The 17,635-nt window shown below is 39.2% G+C and overlaps 1 protein-coding gene across 6 annotated transcripts in view; it reads left to right on the top strand.

Moving 5' to 3' along the window:
• LOC148084431 (triple functional domain protein-like) overlaps positions 1 to 17,635 on the top strand; it is a 68,236-nt gene that overhangs the window by 30,212 nt on the left and 20,389 nt on the right. For all 6 annotated transcript variants that reach the window (XM_087787506.1, XM_087787502.1, XM_087787504.1 and 3 more), the window contains 25 exons: positions 73 to 264; positions 920 to 1,051; positions 1,694 to 1,924; positions 3,706 to 3,828; positions 4,106 to 4,297; positions 4,395 to 4,564; positions 6,243 to 6,417; positions 7,350 to 7,545; positions 9,026 to 9,192; positions 9,284 to 9,403; positions 10,267 to 10,458; positions 10,524 to 10,673; positions 10,751 to 10,865; positions 12,025 to 12,140; positions 12,349 to 12,471; positions 12,551 to 12,745; positions 12,815 to 12,930; positions 14,367 to 14,433; positions 14,532 to 14,641; positions 14,881 to 14,950; positions 15,037 to 15,126; positions 15,204 to 15,296; positions 15,370 to 15,481; positions 15,552 to 15,742; positions 16,256 to 16,357. In XM_087787506.1, coding sequence (XP_087643632.1) covers positions 73 to 264; positions 920 to 1,051; positions 1,694 to 1,924; positions 3,706 to 3,828; positions 4,106 to 4,297; positions 4,395 to 4,564; positions 6,243 to 6,417; positions 7,350 to 7,545; positions 9,026 to 9,192; positions 9,284 to 9,403; positions 10,267 to 10,458; positions 10,524 to 10,673; positions 10,751 to 10,865; positions 12,025 to 12,140; positions 12,349 to 12,471; positions 12,551 to 12,745; positions 12,815 to 12,930; positions 14,367 to 14,433; positions 14,532 to 14,641; positions 14,881 to 14,950; positions 15,037 to 15,126; positions 15,204 to 15,296; positions 15,370 to 15,481; positions 15,552 to 15,742; positions 16,256 to 16,357 — 3,540 coding nt within the window. The remainder of the gene's footprint in view (positions 1 to 72; positions 265 to 919; positions 1,052 to 1,693; positions 1,925 to 3,705; positions 3,829 to 4,105; positions 4,298 to 4,394; positions 4,565 to 6,242; positions 6,418 to 7,349; positions 7,546 to 9,025; positions 9,193 to 9,283; positions 9,404 to 10,266; positions 10,459 to 10,523; positions 10,674 to 10,750; positions 10,866 to 12,024; positions 12,141 to 12,348; positions 12,472 to 12,550; positions 12,746 to 12,814; positions 12,931 to 14,366; positions 14,434 to 14,531; positions 14,642 to 14,880; positions 14,951 to 15,036; positions 15,127 to 15,203; positions 15,297 to 15,369; positions 15,482 to 15,551; positions 15,743 to 16,255; positions 16,358 to 17,635) is intronic.

Genomic DNA, 17,635 nt, shown 5'->3' with positions numbered 1-17,635 from the left:
TATGTCATTTATTTTATACCTATTGTGGTACAAAAAAAGCTCAACTAAGGCTTACTTGTTGTTGTGTTACAGAATGTGTACGTGAACATCAACCGCATAATGTCTGTGGGAAACCGGCTGCTTGAGTCGGGACATTACGCCTCGCAGCAGATCAAACAGATCTCAGGTCAGCTGGAGCAGGAGTGGAAGGCGTTCGCTGCTGCACTGGACGAACGCAGCACACTCTTGGAAATGTCGGCCACCTTTCACCAAAAGTGTGACAAGGTAAAACTTCATGTTATAAATGTGGCACGACACAGGTGAAAAATCTAAATCTCAAAATATATTCTATTGTTGGAATTAGTACAGAATAAAGAGCACTTATTAATAAAGTGGATTGAATTAAATTCGTTTTTATGTAGATTTCAATCAAGTTTAAGATGCACAGACTGTCTTTAAATTGAGGCCCCTATAGAAGAAAAATTCTTACTTTACTGCATACAAGTTATTAATCTGATGCAAAGTGAAAGATGTAACAATCTGGAAGTCAGAAGAGTAAGTTATTTCTATAGGTGAAGTTGAACATGTATGAATTTAATTAAGATTCAAAAGAAAAGTACATCACGTCCCTTGTGTTTATGAAAGCAGCCTCTATGTTGACCTCTACCACACATGAAGTTATTCAGGCTTATCAAGTACCTCAATGGCTTCATTAACGATGTGTTGTCTGACATACGGAACATTTGCATGTATTAACATAAACCCAGACGGGGGTGTGGAACCGCTGATTTATGAGTGCATTATTCAATGTTTTACTGCAGAAAGATGGATCGAGTACTTGTTTTATTTTGTTTTTTACATCAAAATGAGCTATTATAAGATATAATCTGACAGGGTGTTGACCACAGATGTTTGATGCTTTGATGCTCTTCCCCGGCAGTACATGAGCAACATAGACTCGTGGTGCAAGGCTTGTGGTGAGGTGGACCTGCCGTCTGACCTTCAAGACCTGGAGGAGGCCATTCACCACCACCAGGGCTTGTACGAGCACATCACCGCAGCGTACTCTGAGGTAACATTGTTTTGTACCTGTGCTCCAATATATACATATCTCAATGACTAGAGTTGCTTCAGATGGGACAACCATCAACTCTTATTTTACCATTTCTTTTACTTGGAAAAGATTCTAATGTTTTTAATATTTTTTACATTTTATTATCATTTTTTCTTACTGTTTTCCAATTCTGGCATAAGAAAACAAAAAACTATCAATGACATGATTCATTTAACAACTTGTCATTGCAACGTTTACATTTTTTTCAATTTTTTTTCTTTAAATAAACGGTAAATAGTTATTATTTTTTGGCATACAAAAACATTTAAAGAAAACTTGCACTGACATGATTCACTAATGATTAACAAGTGAATTCTAATATTGTAGTTTTTTTTTTTGTTTGTTTATTTTTACTTATTACATATATGGTAAATGTTGTCCAAGTTGGAATACAAAAAATACATAAATTAATTACAAGTTGATTGCATTTTTTTCATGTTTTTGTTTTTAGTAAGACTTGGTCTTGTTTTTCACATTTCAAAATAAAAGCGTAAAGTAAATTGTTTGGTTTACATTGATCCAGAATTCTGACTTTGATCTTGCTTTTTATTTATTCATTTTCTTAAGAAAACATCCTCTCTGTATCTTTTGTAACCTCAGGTGAGTCAGGACGGAAAAGCCCTCCTGGACAAACTCCAGCGACCTCTGACGCCGGGCAGCGCGGACTCGCTCACGGCGTCTGCGAACTACTCCAAGGCTGTGCATCATGTCCTCGATATCATCCACGAGGTTCTGCACCATCAGAGGCAGCTGGAAAACATTTGGCAGCACCGCAAGGTCAGGCTGCACCAGCGCCTGCAGCTTTGTGTGTTTCAACAAGACGTCCAACAGGTGCGCCCAGATGTTTCAACCCTCTTTTCAAGTGAATCTTCTATCAGATGCTTTTATTGACCACATGCAGGAAAGAAGAACAATTATCCTTTACTGGAAATGCTTCATCATCATTTATCATTCACTGCTTAATTAAAATTATTATATCTCTTATGTGTTGCTCACTTTAGCCTGCGCGCACAAACCAATTACAAGTTATCACTTAAGGTTTCTTGTTCTCCTCACAAGTGACTGAGCAACTTGATCAAGTGACAAGGGAATGGATAATCTACTGAAATCTATTTTAGATGGATGGTTGGATGGTTGGATGGTTACTTTATTGATCCCCCTATGAAGAAACTTTTTTGTCCAGCAGCAATAACGCATCCATCCAAACAAACATCCATAAATACATGTAAAAACAATCAAATAAATACATTTAAGTGGGAAAAAAAGTGTCTTTCAGTAGAAAAAGGGGTCATGTGATACAGGATGTATAATATAACTAGATTGTTGATTGACAGAACTGAGCAGTGGTCAAAAATAACATTTTAAATATTTTTAAACAGCTAATTGTTGTTAATTTTTTCTTAAAAAGCATGCACTATAGAATGAATGCCTCTAAGGCAAGGATGTCGGACTCAATCAAACAAGGGGATAAAATACTTTAGCAGTTAAGTTGCATGGCAAATACATTTATATTTACCTAATAAAAGGCAATATTTTTTATATTTTTGTTTCATTCACTGAGGCTCAAATCATTTAAATTATCTCTTGGTTTGTTCTGCTTTAGTGAATTCTTAATCCCTCTCTTATCTTAAACAATGGCATCTTTTTAGGTCACAATGTCAACTCGCTGCTTTGATTATTTTGATTTTGAGCCAAACATCCTGCGGGCCATTATAACATGAGTTGGTGTGCTGGATTTGGCCCCCGGCTATGAGGTTGACACATGTGCAATAAAGAGAAAATGCCTTTTAAAAACATATATATAATTAACTCAGTTTTTTTATTTTTTATTTCAAGTTAATATTTTAGTCGCAAACACTACATGGGGATTTCTAAACGCGGCCATGACCTTTGGTCAAAATGTATAGATTTATTTATTACAATGACATTGCAGGATGTGCATGACTCAAGTTAACATATTTCATCATTTGAAAAATGTTTTTAAAGACAATTTAATACATCAGAGCGTTCAATTTTAAAAGCTACAAGCTTTGTTTTAAAAGTGTTGATTTTCATAAGGCTTGATTTAAAAAAAAAAAAAAGAAAAAAAAAAGTGATTAAAATAAGTCTAAAACAAACTCTTTATTTCTCATTTAAAATAAATTCTGCTGCAAGCATGTGTCCTATTCTAGGGAGAGTTGAGCTCTTATAAACAACCCAAGACTGTCTTTTTTCAGAGCACAGAAGAGGTTTTCAGCACACAAACCAAATTGTCAGAATTTTTGGTCAAATGAAAGTCATTAGCTGCAGCTGAGCTTTCGGAAAGCTATTAAAAGGTGCTCAAAAAATACCAACACGAGGGAGTTGAGGATGAAAAACAAAGTGAAAAACGTGATTCGGTCGCAACTGACTCAAAATTCAACTGCTGTGTTGACATGGCAACGGTATCCATGGCAACAAAACTGAATTGGGTCATACACCCATGCAGATGCTTCTCTTCCTTTACAACTGTGAAGAACAGACGAGGAGCGAAGCGGAGTGCAACAAGCGCTTCCTGCACTTCAAAGAACCGCTTTCTGTTTCCCCTTGTGCTCCCAATCAATCTCATTTGTTCCCCCGCTTTCACTTCACAGGTGCTAGACTGGATTGAGAACCACGGGGAAGCCTTTCTCAGCAAACACACGGGCGTGGGTAAATCCCTCCATCGAGCCAGAGCCCTTCAGAAGCGCCACGAGGACTTTGAGGAGGTGGCCCAGGTACAGTAGCCCCCTCCTGTTGGTTCTACGAGTCGCCTCTCAGGAGTGAAAGCAAACACTTCATTGTTGGAGACTGTGATGAGTCTCATCGTGACCACTGCCAACTTGTGTTTTTCAATACCTTAACGATAGAATTATTGTTAATCGTAATCACAGTTTTTCCTTTAAAATGCATGATAAACACGTGTTACTCTTTCTAATTTTCTGTAAATGCATCAGCAATTTTTCGGTGAAAACTTATATAAGTTCGCTTCTAATATAACCCCTTGCCGCACAGAACACGTACACAAACGCAGACAAGCTCCTGGAGGCGGCGGAGCAGCTGGCCCAGACCGGAGAATGCGACCCAGAAGAGATCTACCAGGCCGCCCACCAGCTCGAGGACAGAATCCAAGACTTTGTGAGGCGTGTGGAGCAACGGAAAGTCCTGCTGGATATGTCTGTCGCCTTTCACACACACGTAAAAGAGGTGGGCTTGGACGATGATGGATCCGTGTACTCCATCTTTTTGTTAATGAGAGCATGCAGCCATTTAAAAGTGATTTTAAAAAACCCTGTGTCTGCAGCTGTGGACCTGGCTGGAGGAGCTGCAGAAAGAGCTCCTGGATGATGTGTACGCCGAGTCCGTCGAGACGGTGCAGGATCTGATCAAACGCTTCGGGCAGCAGCAGCAGACCACTCTGCAGGTCACAGTCAACGTCATTAAAGAGGGAGAGGATCTGATCCAGCAGCTCAGGTAGTCATGTGTTCCATCCCGGCTTCACCCGTTCTGCACATTTAGAAAGTCATAACTTGAAATAAACAAAACTTTGCACTTTGTATTTTAAAGCCCTAGAAATAAGATTGCTGTAGACATTGAACTGGATCGGATTTTAGAAATTGTTTAAAAAGTTTGACCATTTGACAACCTGATAATATAAAGACAAAAATGTAATGAATTTTTTAATGAAACTCGTTCAGGTAAAAAATTGTTCGAAACTCAACTTGACAGGGCAGAAGTCTTTCTAATTTTGAATTAAAGGATTACTTGAGAAAAAAAACTATAGAGCACATTTTAGATTATTTTTATAAATGTAAAGTTTTTTATTCAAGTTGTGAGTTTATTGGTCAAATTCGAAAATTTGGTCCATTTGAAAAATATATTTTTTCAGTTTTTGTATTTTTTGGAGCCAGGGGATTACATTAGGTCCTTTGGCAGAGAAATGTGAGAATCTTCTACTACTTTAAAGTAATAATATGTTGCTCAAGTCTGGTGGAGTTCATGATGAATAATTTCAGTTTGGTTTCGGTTTTGGGTGTTTTGTGTCTACGATCATCTCAAGTTTGTTGTGATTGTGCCTCCATATAAAAACATGAAGAGCTACAACAAATGGTTTCATTCCATTAGTCATCCTGTGTGTGTATTGTTGTTGCTAGTCGTAGGTGGCGACAGCCGTCAGTCCGTCCCCGACAAGAAACCCAATGTTTCGCCCGGGAATGTCACACAACTGAATTTCCAAAGACAAAATGAACTCATTACATAAGCTACACATATTCATGAGTTTTTTCTGCATATTAACCTAATCACACAACTATGAGATTTGTATAACCCTTTAGATTATGTTTTATAAATGCTTCATTTTCATATCATAACTTAGCTTCTGAAGTGAATGTTTGACTCAATATCAGCTGATGCTCAAAAAACAAGTTGAAATAATTATGATCTGTAATTAAGTTATCTAATTATTAGGTGTTTATTTCACCTGCAATTGCTCAGAAAGGCTGTTTTTTTAATCTAATTCAAATCTATAATAAAATGTCTTCATAAAGTCATATCTTTTTTTTTGTTGATCAGATGTAGTTTGTCATTTACATTCTGCTGCATTCAAGACTGAAGTGTTGCTGCAGTTTCCAACATCAGGGCTGAATATTGCTGTTCCTTTTGTCTAAATCATTAGAAAATCAGGTATATTTTTAGTGCTGGAGGTTAAACTGTGATGTACAATTCACCAGATCAATCAATGTCCACTTCATACCGTTGTTTTCGTGACGACAACTCAAGCACAAATGCGTCACAAAATCACTGTCCTCTATGAAAATCCTCCTTTCCAGCAGTGCTACTTTTATAAAAACAGCGAAGTGTTTGGGCGTAAATATCTCGACCAGGCTGTTGGGTTATGCATTAAATTGGAGCTAAATAAAAAAGCTGCTATAAAAAGGCAAAGATGAGAGGCTGTGAAGAGGTGTTGAAGAGGAAAGTGCAGCTCAGTTTAAGGAGAGAAAAAGCTTTATGTGTGTTCATGCAAAGAAGATATTGGTAGCAATAAATGTCCTCTGCTCGTCTGTGCTGGTCACTAGTTGGATCTAGTAACCAGCCATCTCAGTATGTGTTGCATATTATCCAACTCATTCAACTCGTCTCTCTCTCCACTCAGGGATTCGGCCATCTCCAGCAACAAGACTCCTCACAACAGCTCCATCAATCACATCGAGACGGTCCTGCAGCAGCTGGATGAAGCCCAGGCACAGATGGAGGAGCTGTTCCAGGAACGCAAGATAAAGCTCGATCTCTTTCTCCAGCTCAGAATCTTCGAGCGAGACGCCATCGATGTGAGTGTCAGCACTTATTCCTATAAGAGGCTCCTATATGTTGCATGGTCAGGTTGATGCTTTAAACCTCGGTGAAGTGAGTGCATGTCTAATGTAAGAAGCCCTGAACGCCTCTTCCTTCCCTGTATCTGTGGATGTTGCTCAAAAAAAGATTTAAATGCCAATTGGATGTGACACCTGATTAATGAATCTAGACATATAGAAAGAAGTGGATGACAGGATACATGAATTGTTGGTTGCATGAGGGATCAGTGAAATACAGTGGACAAGAAATAGAAACTTGGATAGAGAGGTTGTGAAAGATGACAAGTGGACCATGATTGAAGGAAGCAGTGATTGAACTGAAGGGATGTATTGAATACAGGAGTGAGTGACAAATGGATTTGTAGGACGGATGAGAGGTTACGGGAAAAGATGAACAGAAGCTTGAATGTCTGGGTGAATGAATATATTTTAATGTGAAAGTGGGCAAAGATGTCTGAACATGACGCGGAAAGAACCGAACAGATGGCAGAATAAAGCAGGGAGGAGAGCGAGAAATTGATGGATAGATGAAACCACATTATGGCTGACAAATAAAGTGTAGTATGGTGGACCACATGATTGATTAATGGAGGGGAAATCAGTAGTTTGATGAAAGAATGAATAGAGATGTGGGCTTTACAGCGGAAGTATAGAAGGCTAGAGGGGCTGATGAAATGAGAGGTATTGTTGGATGGATGGATGGGTAAATGGAAGAATAGATTCTACAGTGACATGTGCTCTTAGAAGGTCAGTAGGATGAAATGTAGTGACAGTAGAAGAATAGATGCTTTATTTGGTACATTCGTGGACAAAATGGAGTGAATGGATGAGGTGTAAAAAAGGTTGGATACTTTAGAAGCTATTTATTTCAGCCACAATATTGATCGACTCCTCGTCCTTTTCCTCAGATCATCTCTGACCTGGAGTCCTGGAACGAGGAGCTGATTGGTCAGATGAACGATTTCGACACGGAGGATCTGACACTGGCCGAGCAGAGGCTACAGCACCACGCTGACAAAGCGCTCACCATGAACAACCTCACGTTCGACGTCATCCACCAGGGACAAGAGCTGCTGCAGTACGTCAACGAAGTCCAGGCCTCCGGTCAGTTCTCTCCCCCTCCCTCTCTCTCACTCCATCACTCTTTGGTCAGACATTGAATTACTGTTTGTTTTTTTGTTTTTTACATGAATGCATATTCTTTAATCTTGTGTTTGACTGAATACATGTTGATAAATGATTAAATGAATACAATAATGTTTAATAACTAATAACGGTCAATGTAATATGTTTTCTACTTTATGACAGAAAAAAAATCTACTTTATTTCAACTTAATACAGGCAGGGTTCCCACGGATCTTTAAAACGATCTTAAAGGGCATTAAAAAGCATTAAAAGCATGAATTTAAAAATTAAGCATTATGTCTTGGATTCAATTTTCATATCTTAAAAATCATCAAGACATCTGGTAACATTTATTTGTTTTTTAAAATCATTCTTGCAACAATATTTGATATGGTGGGTTTTTTTTGGTTGATTATTGAGTTAGTCTTAAATAAAAAATGCATAAGTCTTGAAGTTAACTTGCCTCAAGCTGGAGATAAACCCTCCTATGGATAAAGACATTATTGAAATCATTAAAGGAAAAGAGGGGAACTAGATCAATGGTTTAATGAATTTGAATTTCATAAAATATAGCTAATGAAAACAATCACTCGTTCATTTCCTCATTACGAAGCAATAAACCTGTGAAGAAAAAAGATACACAATGACACTATTTCCATGCTCAAAAGAGTAGAAATGTAATAATAATTAGGGAAACGTGTTCTTTATGTTCAGCATCATACATAAAACATACATTAATAAAATGTAAATTGAATCTATTAAACATATTCCTCATTGTTGCTGATGGGTCGTTTCTATAATGGCTCTTAAAGTGCTCTCTAGTGACACCTTCAGGCTGCTTCTATTACCAACACAAGTTAGTAAAGCTGCAATGGATTCACCTATGGTATCAATTTATGGATTGAACATTAGTAGCGAAAGTTATTTCCAAATGTGCGTAATAGCTTGTATGCTGACATCACTGGGACGCATTTTGAACAGCAGTGAAGAGATTTTAAACACAAGCATTTGCGGATGTTCCCTGCCGCCCAGCTTCAAGAGTCTGCAAGAGTAGTTTCATTATCCGTGCTGTGTAGGAGGTCCAGGGTCAACTTGTGTCAGTGTTTGTCATGAGCATCACCCACGCAGCCCCACGTAATCACTCACCTGTGGTCGCGCATGTTAATTGTCGAACAGAATCAGAAGAGGTTACATAAGAGGAGAGGTTCTCTCTGAGCATTGATCACTTCTGTAGTTCACCATGCAGCTACTTATTCAGTTAAATGTTATTCAAAGTGTCAACACATAGGAAAGTCATCCCAAGACAGTTAGGTAACACTATATAAGAGAAGATAAAAACAGGTCCTGATCGCAACGAGCGACTTTTAACAGGAAGAAACCTGGAGCACAACCAGACGTGTGACGGTCACAAATGTGACAAATGTATCCAGTAATGGGAGCTGACTTCTACCATGTGCAGGGGTGGAGCTGCTGTGTGACCGGGACGTTGACATGGCCACTCGGGTTCAGGACCTCCTGGAGTTTCTCCATGAGAAGCAGCAAGAGCTGGACTTGGCTGCCGAGCAGCACCGCCGGCACCTGGAGCAGTGTGTCCAGCTGAGACACCTGCAGGCCGAGGTCAAGCAGGTACGACTCCTTCTCATCAACATCTGGACAGAATGAACATGAATCTCTCTTTTGTTATACTCGGATGATTTGTGAAACTGGTGTGTTTCAGGTGCTGGGCTGGATCCGTAATGGCGAGTCCATGCTGAACGCTGGCATCATCACCGCCAGCTCGCTTCAGGAAGCGGAGCAGCTGCAGAGGGAGCATGAACAGTTTCAACATGCCATCGAGGTGCTTTTTATTTCCCGTACCATTACTGGAACGTCAGCTGGCTGAGCAGAAGCTAACAATAAAACATCAACATTTAGCTTGTGTGTCTAAAGCAGAGTTTGTGTGGAAGGATGTTCATCACCATCAGTTAGACTCTTTGTGTCTTTGTGACTCTGTGTCCACCAGCTTCTCGGCCATTTTAAATGTCCCTTTTGCTTTTATGTGTGTTTCACTGGATTGGATCGAGTGTTTCAGTCCAGGGACGGGCGCTTAAATTTACAAATTGATTTAACATTATATACTGGAAGAAGGGATGAGGGAAACTTTCAAAGAACGGACAAAAATATATTGTAAAAACAAGCTTAACTTGTGGTTTAATAAATGTATGTATATGTATACATGTTTATAATTTCATTTGTGCATTTTAATTTTAAAACCCTTAATTTTCAGTTAATTGTCAAATAATTTAAGACATGAAAATCGTTAATTAATGCTTCCATTATATATATATATTTTTTTTTGAGGGACAAGAAATGCTCACAAAAATGACGAATGAAAAAATATTTGTTCTACTCTGGCTTTGAAAACATTTAACCTTTATTTGTACATATACTGTATGTGGTCACACGTCATGCTGTGTATTGATCATCAATACATCAGCTTCTTACAACATCAGTTGTTTTTTTTGGGGGGGGCGGGGGGTCTTTAAATTAAGGCAATACACAACCCTGATACTCTGAGAACATCCAGTTCTTCACTGGTCTATAAAGGCTGTAAAATGCATGTAATCACAAGGAGGAGAGTGTTACTATGGCGACGAGCATATTGGTGGCATGTCTGTCGTGTCTGATGTTGTCATACTTAAGAATCGCGTCTGTTTCCAGAAAACCCACCAGAGTGCCCTGCAGGTTCAGCAAAAAGCAGAAGCTCTACTGCAGGCCAACCACTACGACATGGACCGGATCCGAGACTGCGCCGAGAGCGTGGCGTCCCACTGGCAGCAGCTCATGCTGAAGATGGAGGACAGGCTGAAGCTGGTCAACGCCTCTGTGGCCTTCTATAAGACCTCAGAACAAGTACGAGGCGCACTTTAAATGCACTAGTTTTAAGGGATGTCTCACAAGGATGTGTTTCTCCGCAGGTGTGTAGCGTTCTAGAAAGCCTGGAGCAGGAGTACAAGCGGGAGGAGGACTGGTGTGGAGGAGCTGACAAGCTGGGGCCAAACTGTGAGACGGAGCATGTCACACCCATGATCAGCAAACACTTGGAGCAGAAGGAAGCCTTTCTGAAGGTGCCACATCTTGCTGAAGCAGAATGTCTGCTCAGAAAAAAACACCTGCTGACTTATTATCTGTGTTGTCCTGCCAGGCCTGCACGCTGGCCCGGAGAAACGCCGACGTCTTCCTCAAGTACATGCACAGGAACAGTGTCAACATGCCCGGGATGCTCAGCCACGTCAAAGCTCCCGAGCAGCAAGTCAAAAGTGAGTTTATATTTTATAGCTGACGCTATTTTTAAACTTGATTATATTTAATGCAGAGCTAAAATGGAAGAAGTATTTCATTTTTAATTATTATAATTATGAAATGTATGAGTGTTGGCTAATTTGTCTTAGCTTACAGTGTTAGCCATGTAGTTTAGCTATTTTTTTGTTAACTTATATTGATAGTTAATATGGTTTAGCTGATGTGTGTTAGCTTACTGTGATAATTAATTTGGTTTAGCTGATACGGTTAGCTAATTAGTGTTGGCTTTACAGTGTTAGCCAATGTGTTTTAGCTTACAGTTTTAGCCAATGTAGGTTAGTTTTTTTTGTTAGCTTACAGTGTTAGCTAATATCTGTTAGCATTTTTTTTGTTAGCTTACAGTGTTAGCTAATATGTGTTAGCATTTTTTTGTTAGCTTACAGTGTTAACTTATGTCAGAAAAAAATGTCTTAATGTTCAGAGATACAACATATAAATATATGTATGTGCTCTTGCTATATAATATCCCAGAATGCTTCAGTTGCAGCCAACTGAAAACTATTTATTTTAATTGTTTTGCTTATTTGTTTGTCTTTCCGGTTTTGGGACAATATATTTTTAGCTCACTAACATTTATGCATCATTTTTGTCTGGTTTCTGGAGCTCATGTTTTCATTGTCTGTATTTAATTGTGATGTTTGATGCCACCTCTACACATCACATGATATTAAGTAATTATGACAGAAAATTATTATTACAAAGATTTATGGAAACGCTGTTTACATGTAATTATGTAAACAAAGTAACTAGAGGAGCAACACCAGAGGAAGCCTATAATCAACATGAGAACTTCCCACGAGAACAAAACCATTCCAACACCATTGTGCAAAAGAGTTTGTAACAAGACACATTAAAACCATTCATTTTAAATAAACAAGAAGCACAATTAGGCAGACACATAACCAAACCGGACAAGGTTGCTTCCAAAACACAGGCACATAGCCTGCTTATGTCGCTTCCATTGCGTATGTGGGTTGATGGAAAATATTAATTTTGCCTAAATACCTGGCTGTGTGTAAAGGTGGCTTCATTCTGAGCTCAAGCTGTCCATAGTGGATATTTACAAGTCATTTGTTAGTTAAGGGCTGATTATCAAGTGTGTGCTTTTGTTTGTAGACATCCTCAACGAGCTTCTGCAGCGAGAAAATCGTGTCCTTCACTTCTGGACCATGAGGAAGCGACGTCTGGACCAGTGTCAACAATATGTGGTGTTTGAGCGCAGCGCCAAGCAGGTTAGCAGATGAACATGTACATTCTTTGGATCATGATACATTTTTTAATGGATTCCTTTTAATACTCATGATAATGTTATGTATCTGTGAAGAGCAATAATAATATATATAAGGGTAAATCATTAACCACAAATGTAATATTGGTGTAAATCTTTTAAATTATTTGAATAAAGCCTATACATTATTGGTTATTATGTTTGTGATCCAGGCTTTGGAGTGGATTCATGACACAGGGGAGTTCTACTTGTCCACACACACCTCCACTGGCTCCACCATTCACCATACTCAGGAGCTGCTGAAGGAGCACGAGGACTTCCACATCACCGCCAAGGTCAGTCCACCACAAGTTCAACACGATGACAAAGTGGGTCTTTGCACGTCTGAAGCCGTGTCTGCTGGTTCTCCCTCAGCAAACCAAGGAACGTGTGAAGCTGTTGATCCAGCTGGCGGACGGCTTCTGCGATAAAGGCCACAGTCATGCGGTGGACATCAAGAAGTGGGTGACAGCTGTGGACAAGCGCTACAGGGACTTCTCCCTGAGGATGGACAAGTATCGATGCAGCCTTGAGAAAGCTCTGGGCATCTCTTCAGACTCCAACAAGGCAGTATGTAATATAAATGCCATCTGTTCACCTCTCTTCCTTGTTAACCTCATTCCCTTTTGAATTCATCAGAGCAAGGATCTGCAGTTGGACATCATCCCGGCCACAGCACCAGGTTCAGAGGTCAAACTCCGAGACGCTGCCCACGAGCTCAATGAGGAGAAACGCAAGTCCGCTCGTAGAAAAGAGTAAGTATATTTCAAGTAACCGCCTCAGACCTTTTAATACTGACCTCTGGGTAATGTTTAATAAATGTCTTCTTGCTGTAATTGATTTCACAAACCCAGAACATTTTATATGTTTAGAATGCTCGTGATGTGTATTTGATTGTAGGAAACAAGCATCAAATAACTCCATTTCAACTTTATTTGTCTTGTCCCTCGAAGGGCAATTTGTTTTGCAGCAGGATACATTCATTCATAGACATACTAGAACAGGACTCGGAACATGACAAAGTTAGCAGCAAATTGTACAGATAGAATAATAACTTATCTGAAATAAGTTAATAAGAAATGGTAAACTAATATATTGAGAAAGGATAACAACTTGGTTCACTGGGCCAATCCATTCCCAATGAGTAGAAATGAAAAAGAACATTAATCTTAAAACCACATGTAGGCTGCACGCCAGATCATATAACCCCTACTGCTGGGAAAAGATCGCCTTTTTAACGCGTCATCTTTTCCAACTAACACTATCTCATCGGCTGAATCAAACGGCAAATGGATGACGCCTAAAATACCGCTGCTGCTTTATAAGTCATGGTGCCGTTACTGAATTTACTTAAACTTTTAATATTAAGGATTTCTACAACTTTAACTAAAAAGGACTATTTCAAAGGTTGTGAGGCCGATAGAAGTTACTAACATAAAGAAAAACATGAACTGGTTTAATAAAATGAACTGCCACAACCAAACTGTATGTATCATGTATCATGTAGTTATGCAATCTTCCTCATTAAACACTAGGCTGTGAGCATATGGCTCTAGAGCCGAACGCAGACTGCTCTCATGTTCTTTTATTTATTTATTTTCAACAGATTCCAGACATTTTATTGGAGCCTACAGACCAGCCACTTATTTGTCGTCTGGTTCTAAGAATCCACCTCTAAGGAAAAATAACACAAGTTCTGCAGCCGCCGTGTTAAAGCAGGCTCTTTAAAAACATATTGATCATTAACCTCCACAATTAAAGTTGCTTATCCACTAAGTGTTATTGGCACAGATTTCAGGAGGGTCAGCGTTTTCTAAAATGATTTACTCTGAGCCCATGAAAAGTGTATTTACATGTAGGTTATAGGTTTCTCACTTTCATTTAGGCAGGACTGATTAGCAAGTGACATAATCTTGTTTGTCTGCACACCGTGACTGGCAACTACCGTCAATCTCCTATAACCCGTCCACTCCTCTACATGATGCATGGTTCTGGAGAAGGAAATGGAGACTGTGTCAGCACAACCGCATGCAAGATTTTTGTCATCCACGGCTGTTTTATGAGCGGATTTTATGGCCCATTACTCTTTTATAATTCATCAGCATAATTGGATGAGGCAGGAATCGGAGCTCGATGGTGATTGATCATTCGTTGTGTGACAGCCATGTGACACCCATGCTTGTGTGTGCAGCTTCATCATGGCCGAGCTAATCCAGACCGAGAAGGCCTACGTGCGAGACCTGCGGGAGTGCATGGATGTGAGTCCAACTGCAACAAGTCAATATTTTACTTTCAAAAACACGGAACGAATGTAATCGTTTTGTGGGTTTGTTTGTTTTTTCCCTGGTAAACGCAGACATACCTGTGGGAGATGACCAGCGGGGTGGAGGAGATTCCTCCAGGAATCGTCAACAAGGAGCTCATCATCTTTGGAAACATGCAGGATCTCTATGAGTTCCACCATAAGTAAGTCAGCAACATATATTGAAGTAAAACACTTAAACCGACCATCCATTCAAATGTATCATTCACTCTATGTTGGTGATGCAACAGCACCTCCTAGTGTGTGCTTCCATTTGTAAAAATCTTTTTTCTGATACCGCTGTAAAACAAACTAGATTAAATAAAAGGTTAATTTCAATTTTGTGTGTCCTAAAATCAAGTTGAATGCAGACAAAAAAACATTGTGTTTACTTTGTCATCAGCATCTTCCTGAAAGAGCTGGAGAAATACGAGCAGTTGCCTGAAGATGTCGGCCATTGCTTTGTCACATGGGTGAGTTATATCTGAAACTTCTCCTGAAAATATATATTTTTTTGTTATTAGGTTTTTGTTGAAAATGTTGTGTTATTTCCTTTCAGGCTGACAAATTTCAGATGTATGTTAACTACTGCAAGAACAAGCCCGACTCCACCCAACTCATTCTGGAGCATGCTGGGAACTACTTTGACGTATGGACAACTTGCTTCTTCGATCATGTAAATCCTACCTTAGGTTTAACTCTAACCACCACTTTTACATGTTCCAGGAGATCCAGCAGCGCCACCGACTGGCCAACTCCATTTCTTCCTATTTGATCAAACCTGTACAGAGAATCACCAAATATCAGCTGCTGCTGAAGGTAATGATCCTTATAATAATATCAATGTGTTTGACATGAGATTTTGTTAATATCGCTTTTGGGGGAATTTTAGGAGCTGCTAACTTGCTGTGAGGAAGGAAAGGGTGAAATCAAGGATGGCTTGGAAGTGATGCTGAGTGTTCCCAAAAGAGCCAACGATGCCATGCACCTGTCCATGCTGGAAGGTGAGTAATGGTCTCCATGCAGCAGAGCTTGGTTCTATTCCTCCGTTCATCTTCTCACATCCGTCTCCAGGGTTTGATGAAAACATTGAGTCCCAGGGAGAACTCATCCTCCAGGATTCCTTCCAAGTCTGGGATCCAAAGACTCTTATCCGAAAAGGTCGCGAGCGCCACCTGTTCCTCTTTGAGATGTGTCTAGTCTTCAGCAAGGAGGTCAAGGACTCGAATGGACGAAGCAAATACATCTACAAGAGCAAACTCTTTGTAAGTTTTTGATCATCGTTACCAACTTCTCATGCTTTAATTTTTTAATAACGAGGGATCACTAAGATGTAAGAAGATCAATAGGGGCATAGGGTTTCTAGTTTCAGTTTTTCATTAAAGTCATACAAATGTCAGATTTTAAGTATCCCTTATCTGTTTTCGACTTTATCACGATCATTTACTCATATACTTGCTGTCACTCATCAGCACATGTTTAATCGAGTCTATAATTAGTTAAATAAAATGATGATTTAAGGTCAAATTCAAACTGATTTCAAAATTTAATTCAAAATGATTTTCTATTACTATAAATTCATTCAAGATGACAAACAGACATTACACCACTGATCTACATTGTTAAATCAATTAACACTGCTTGTTTTATATTCTGCTATACCTGTACATTTTCCACTCAAAAGCAAAATGGCCACCAAACAGAAAGGTCTTTGAAATGTTTCAACTGGGTTGGTTCCTGCTCAAGCCTGTGACCAACATTTCACTTTCTCTAAACAGACATCGGAGTTGGGTGTGACGGAGCATGTAGAGGGAGACCCCTGTAAGTTTGCTCTTTGGGTGGGACGTACGCCAACATCGGACAACAAGATTGTCCTCAAGGTAAAGCTCAACTTTTTTTTTTAATGGGAATGAAAAATATAACATTAAGTTGGTACAATATGGGTTTTTGTAAAACTATTTATAATGTTGTCTAAATATGAGAAAAAAACCATGGTGAAATTTACTTTCTTAAATAATTAAAGCTTGGTACCAAAGTTGTATCTAACATGACTTAAAATACTTAATCGTATTTACCTGCTGATTTTGGTGGAGAAGACAATGGTTTGTAAATGTTCAACTATATTATTAATAATCACCTTACTCTTGCTTCTATGCACGACTTTGCTGCCTCTTTAACAGTCTCATGGGCCTGCCCACACACTGTGGGATACCATTAAAGCTGTTTGCCCCAGTTTAGGGTTTGTCCTCGTCAAGCTAAAACAATGGCTGGATTAAAACCAATGGACAACCAATATTTTCCCTAATTGTTATTTAATCCTTTGTCATGTTTATGACCTCTATGTGGCAAATTGTAATCTGCCCTAAAACCCAATATTGGCCCGACTGTACCAACTTTTATTCAGACCTCTGATGTTTGCTATGTGTGCATGAGCAGCTTGTATCCTGGCTCAATGCTTAGTGTGAGGACTTCTCTCTCCATTTTCCTCCTCTGTCCCTTGTTGTCGGTGCTTTGTCACAGCCGTGTGACCAGGCCTGTGCTGTATCTGGATGTCTGTCTCGACCTCGCTCTGTGGATTCATATGTCTCCACATGTGCCGCTTATTCAAACGTTGCCCTGTCCTGACTTGGTTTCATCACGATGTATGTATGTACGATGTATAGATGATAGCTAATTGTATGATCAAAACAATGATCAAAAAGCAGCAAAGTGTCAGAATTTTGGCCAAACCGTCTTCTAGTTTGTATTCATCCATGGACATTTAGACTGCTACTTATTTGGAGTTTTTAAAGTCCTATTTATATATCAACGTTTCTATGTTTCTACTGAGTTTCACTGATGATGTCAACTGATATTCAAGCAAGTCTTGAATGTTTGATAAAACCACACTATTGGCTCTTGTCATTTATTTCTTCCTAGACGGCCCCAGAGTACGTGTTGCATAGTTAGTGTAGTGTTTCCAGATTCCATATTCAGAATATATTCATAATCGTAGTCGTATTATTTACTGAAGAGGTCATTGGATGCATTGGATTGCTAGCAGTGTGTGCAGCATTGTTATTAAGAAAAATGTACATGCATGGTCATTCGGATCAAAATAGTTACATATTCTACATGTTCATTACAGTTTGTTCAGAATAGCAAACGATACAATTGGT

This window comes from Callionymus lyra, chromosome 3 (assembly GCF_982586985.1).
Source record: "Callionymus lyra chromosome 3, fCalLyr1.hap1.1, whole genome shotgun sequence".
Taxonomy (NCBI): Eukaryota; Metazoa; Chordata; class Actinopteri; order Syngnathiformes; family Callionymidae; genus Callionymus; species Callionymus lyra.
The sequence above is the reverse complement of the archived record's forward strand: the minus strand, read 5'-3'. Positions and strand labels throughout refer to the sequence as shown.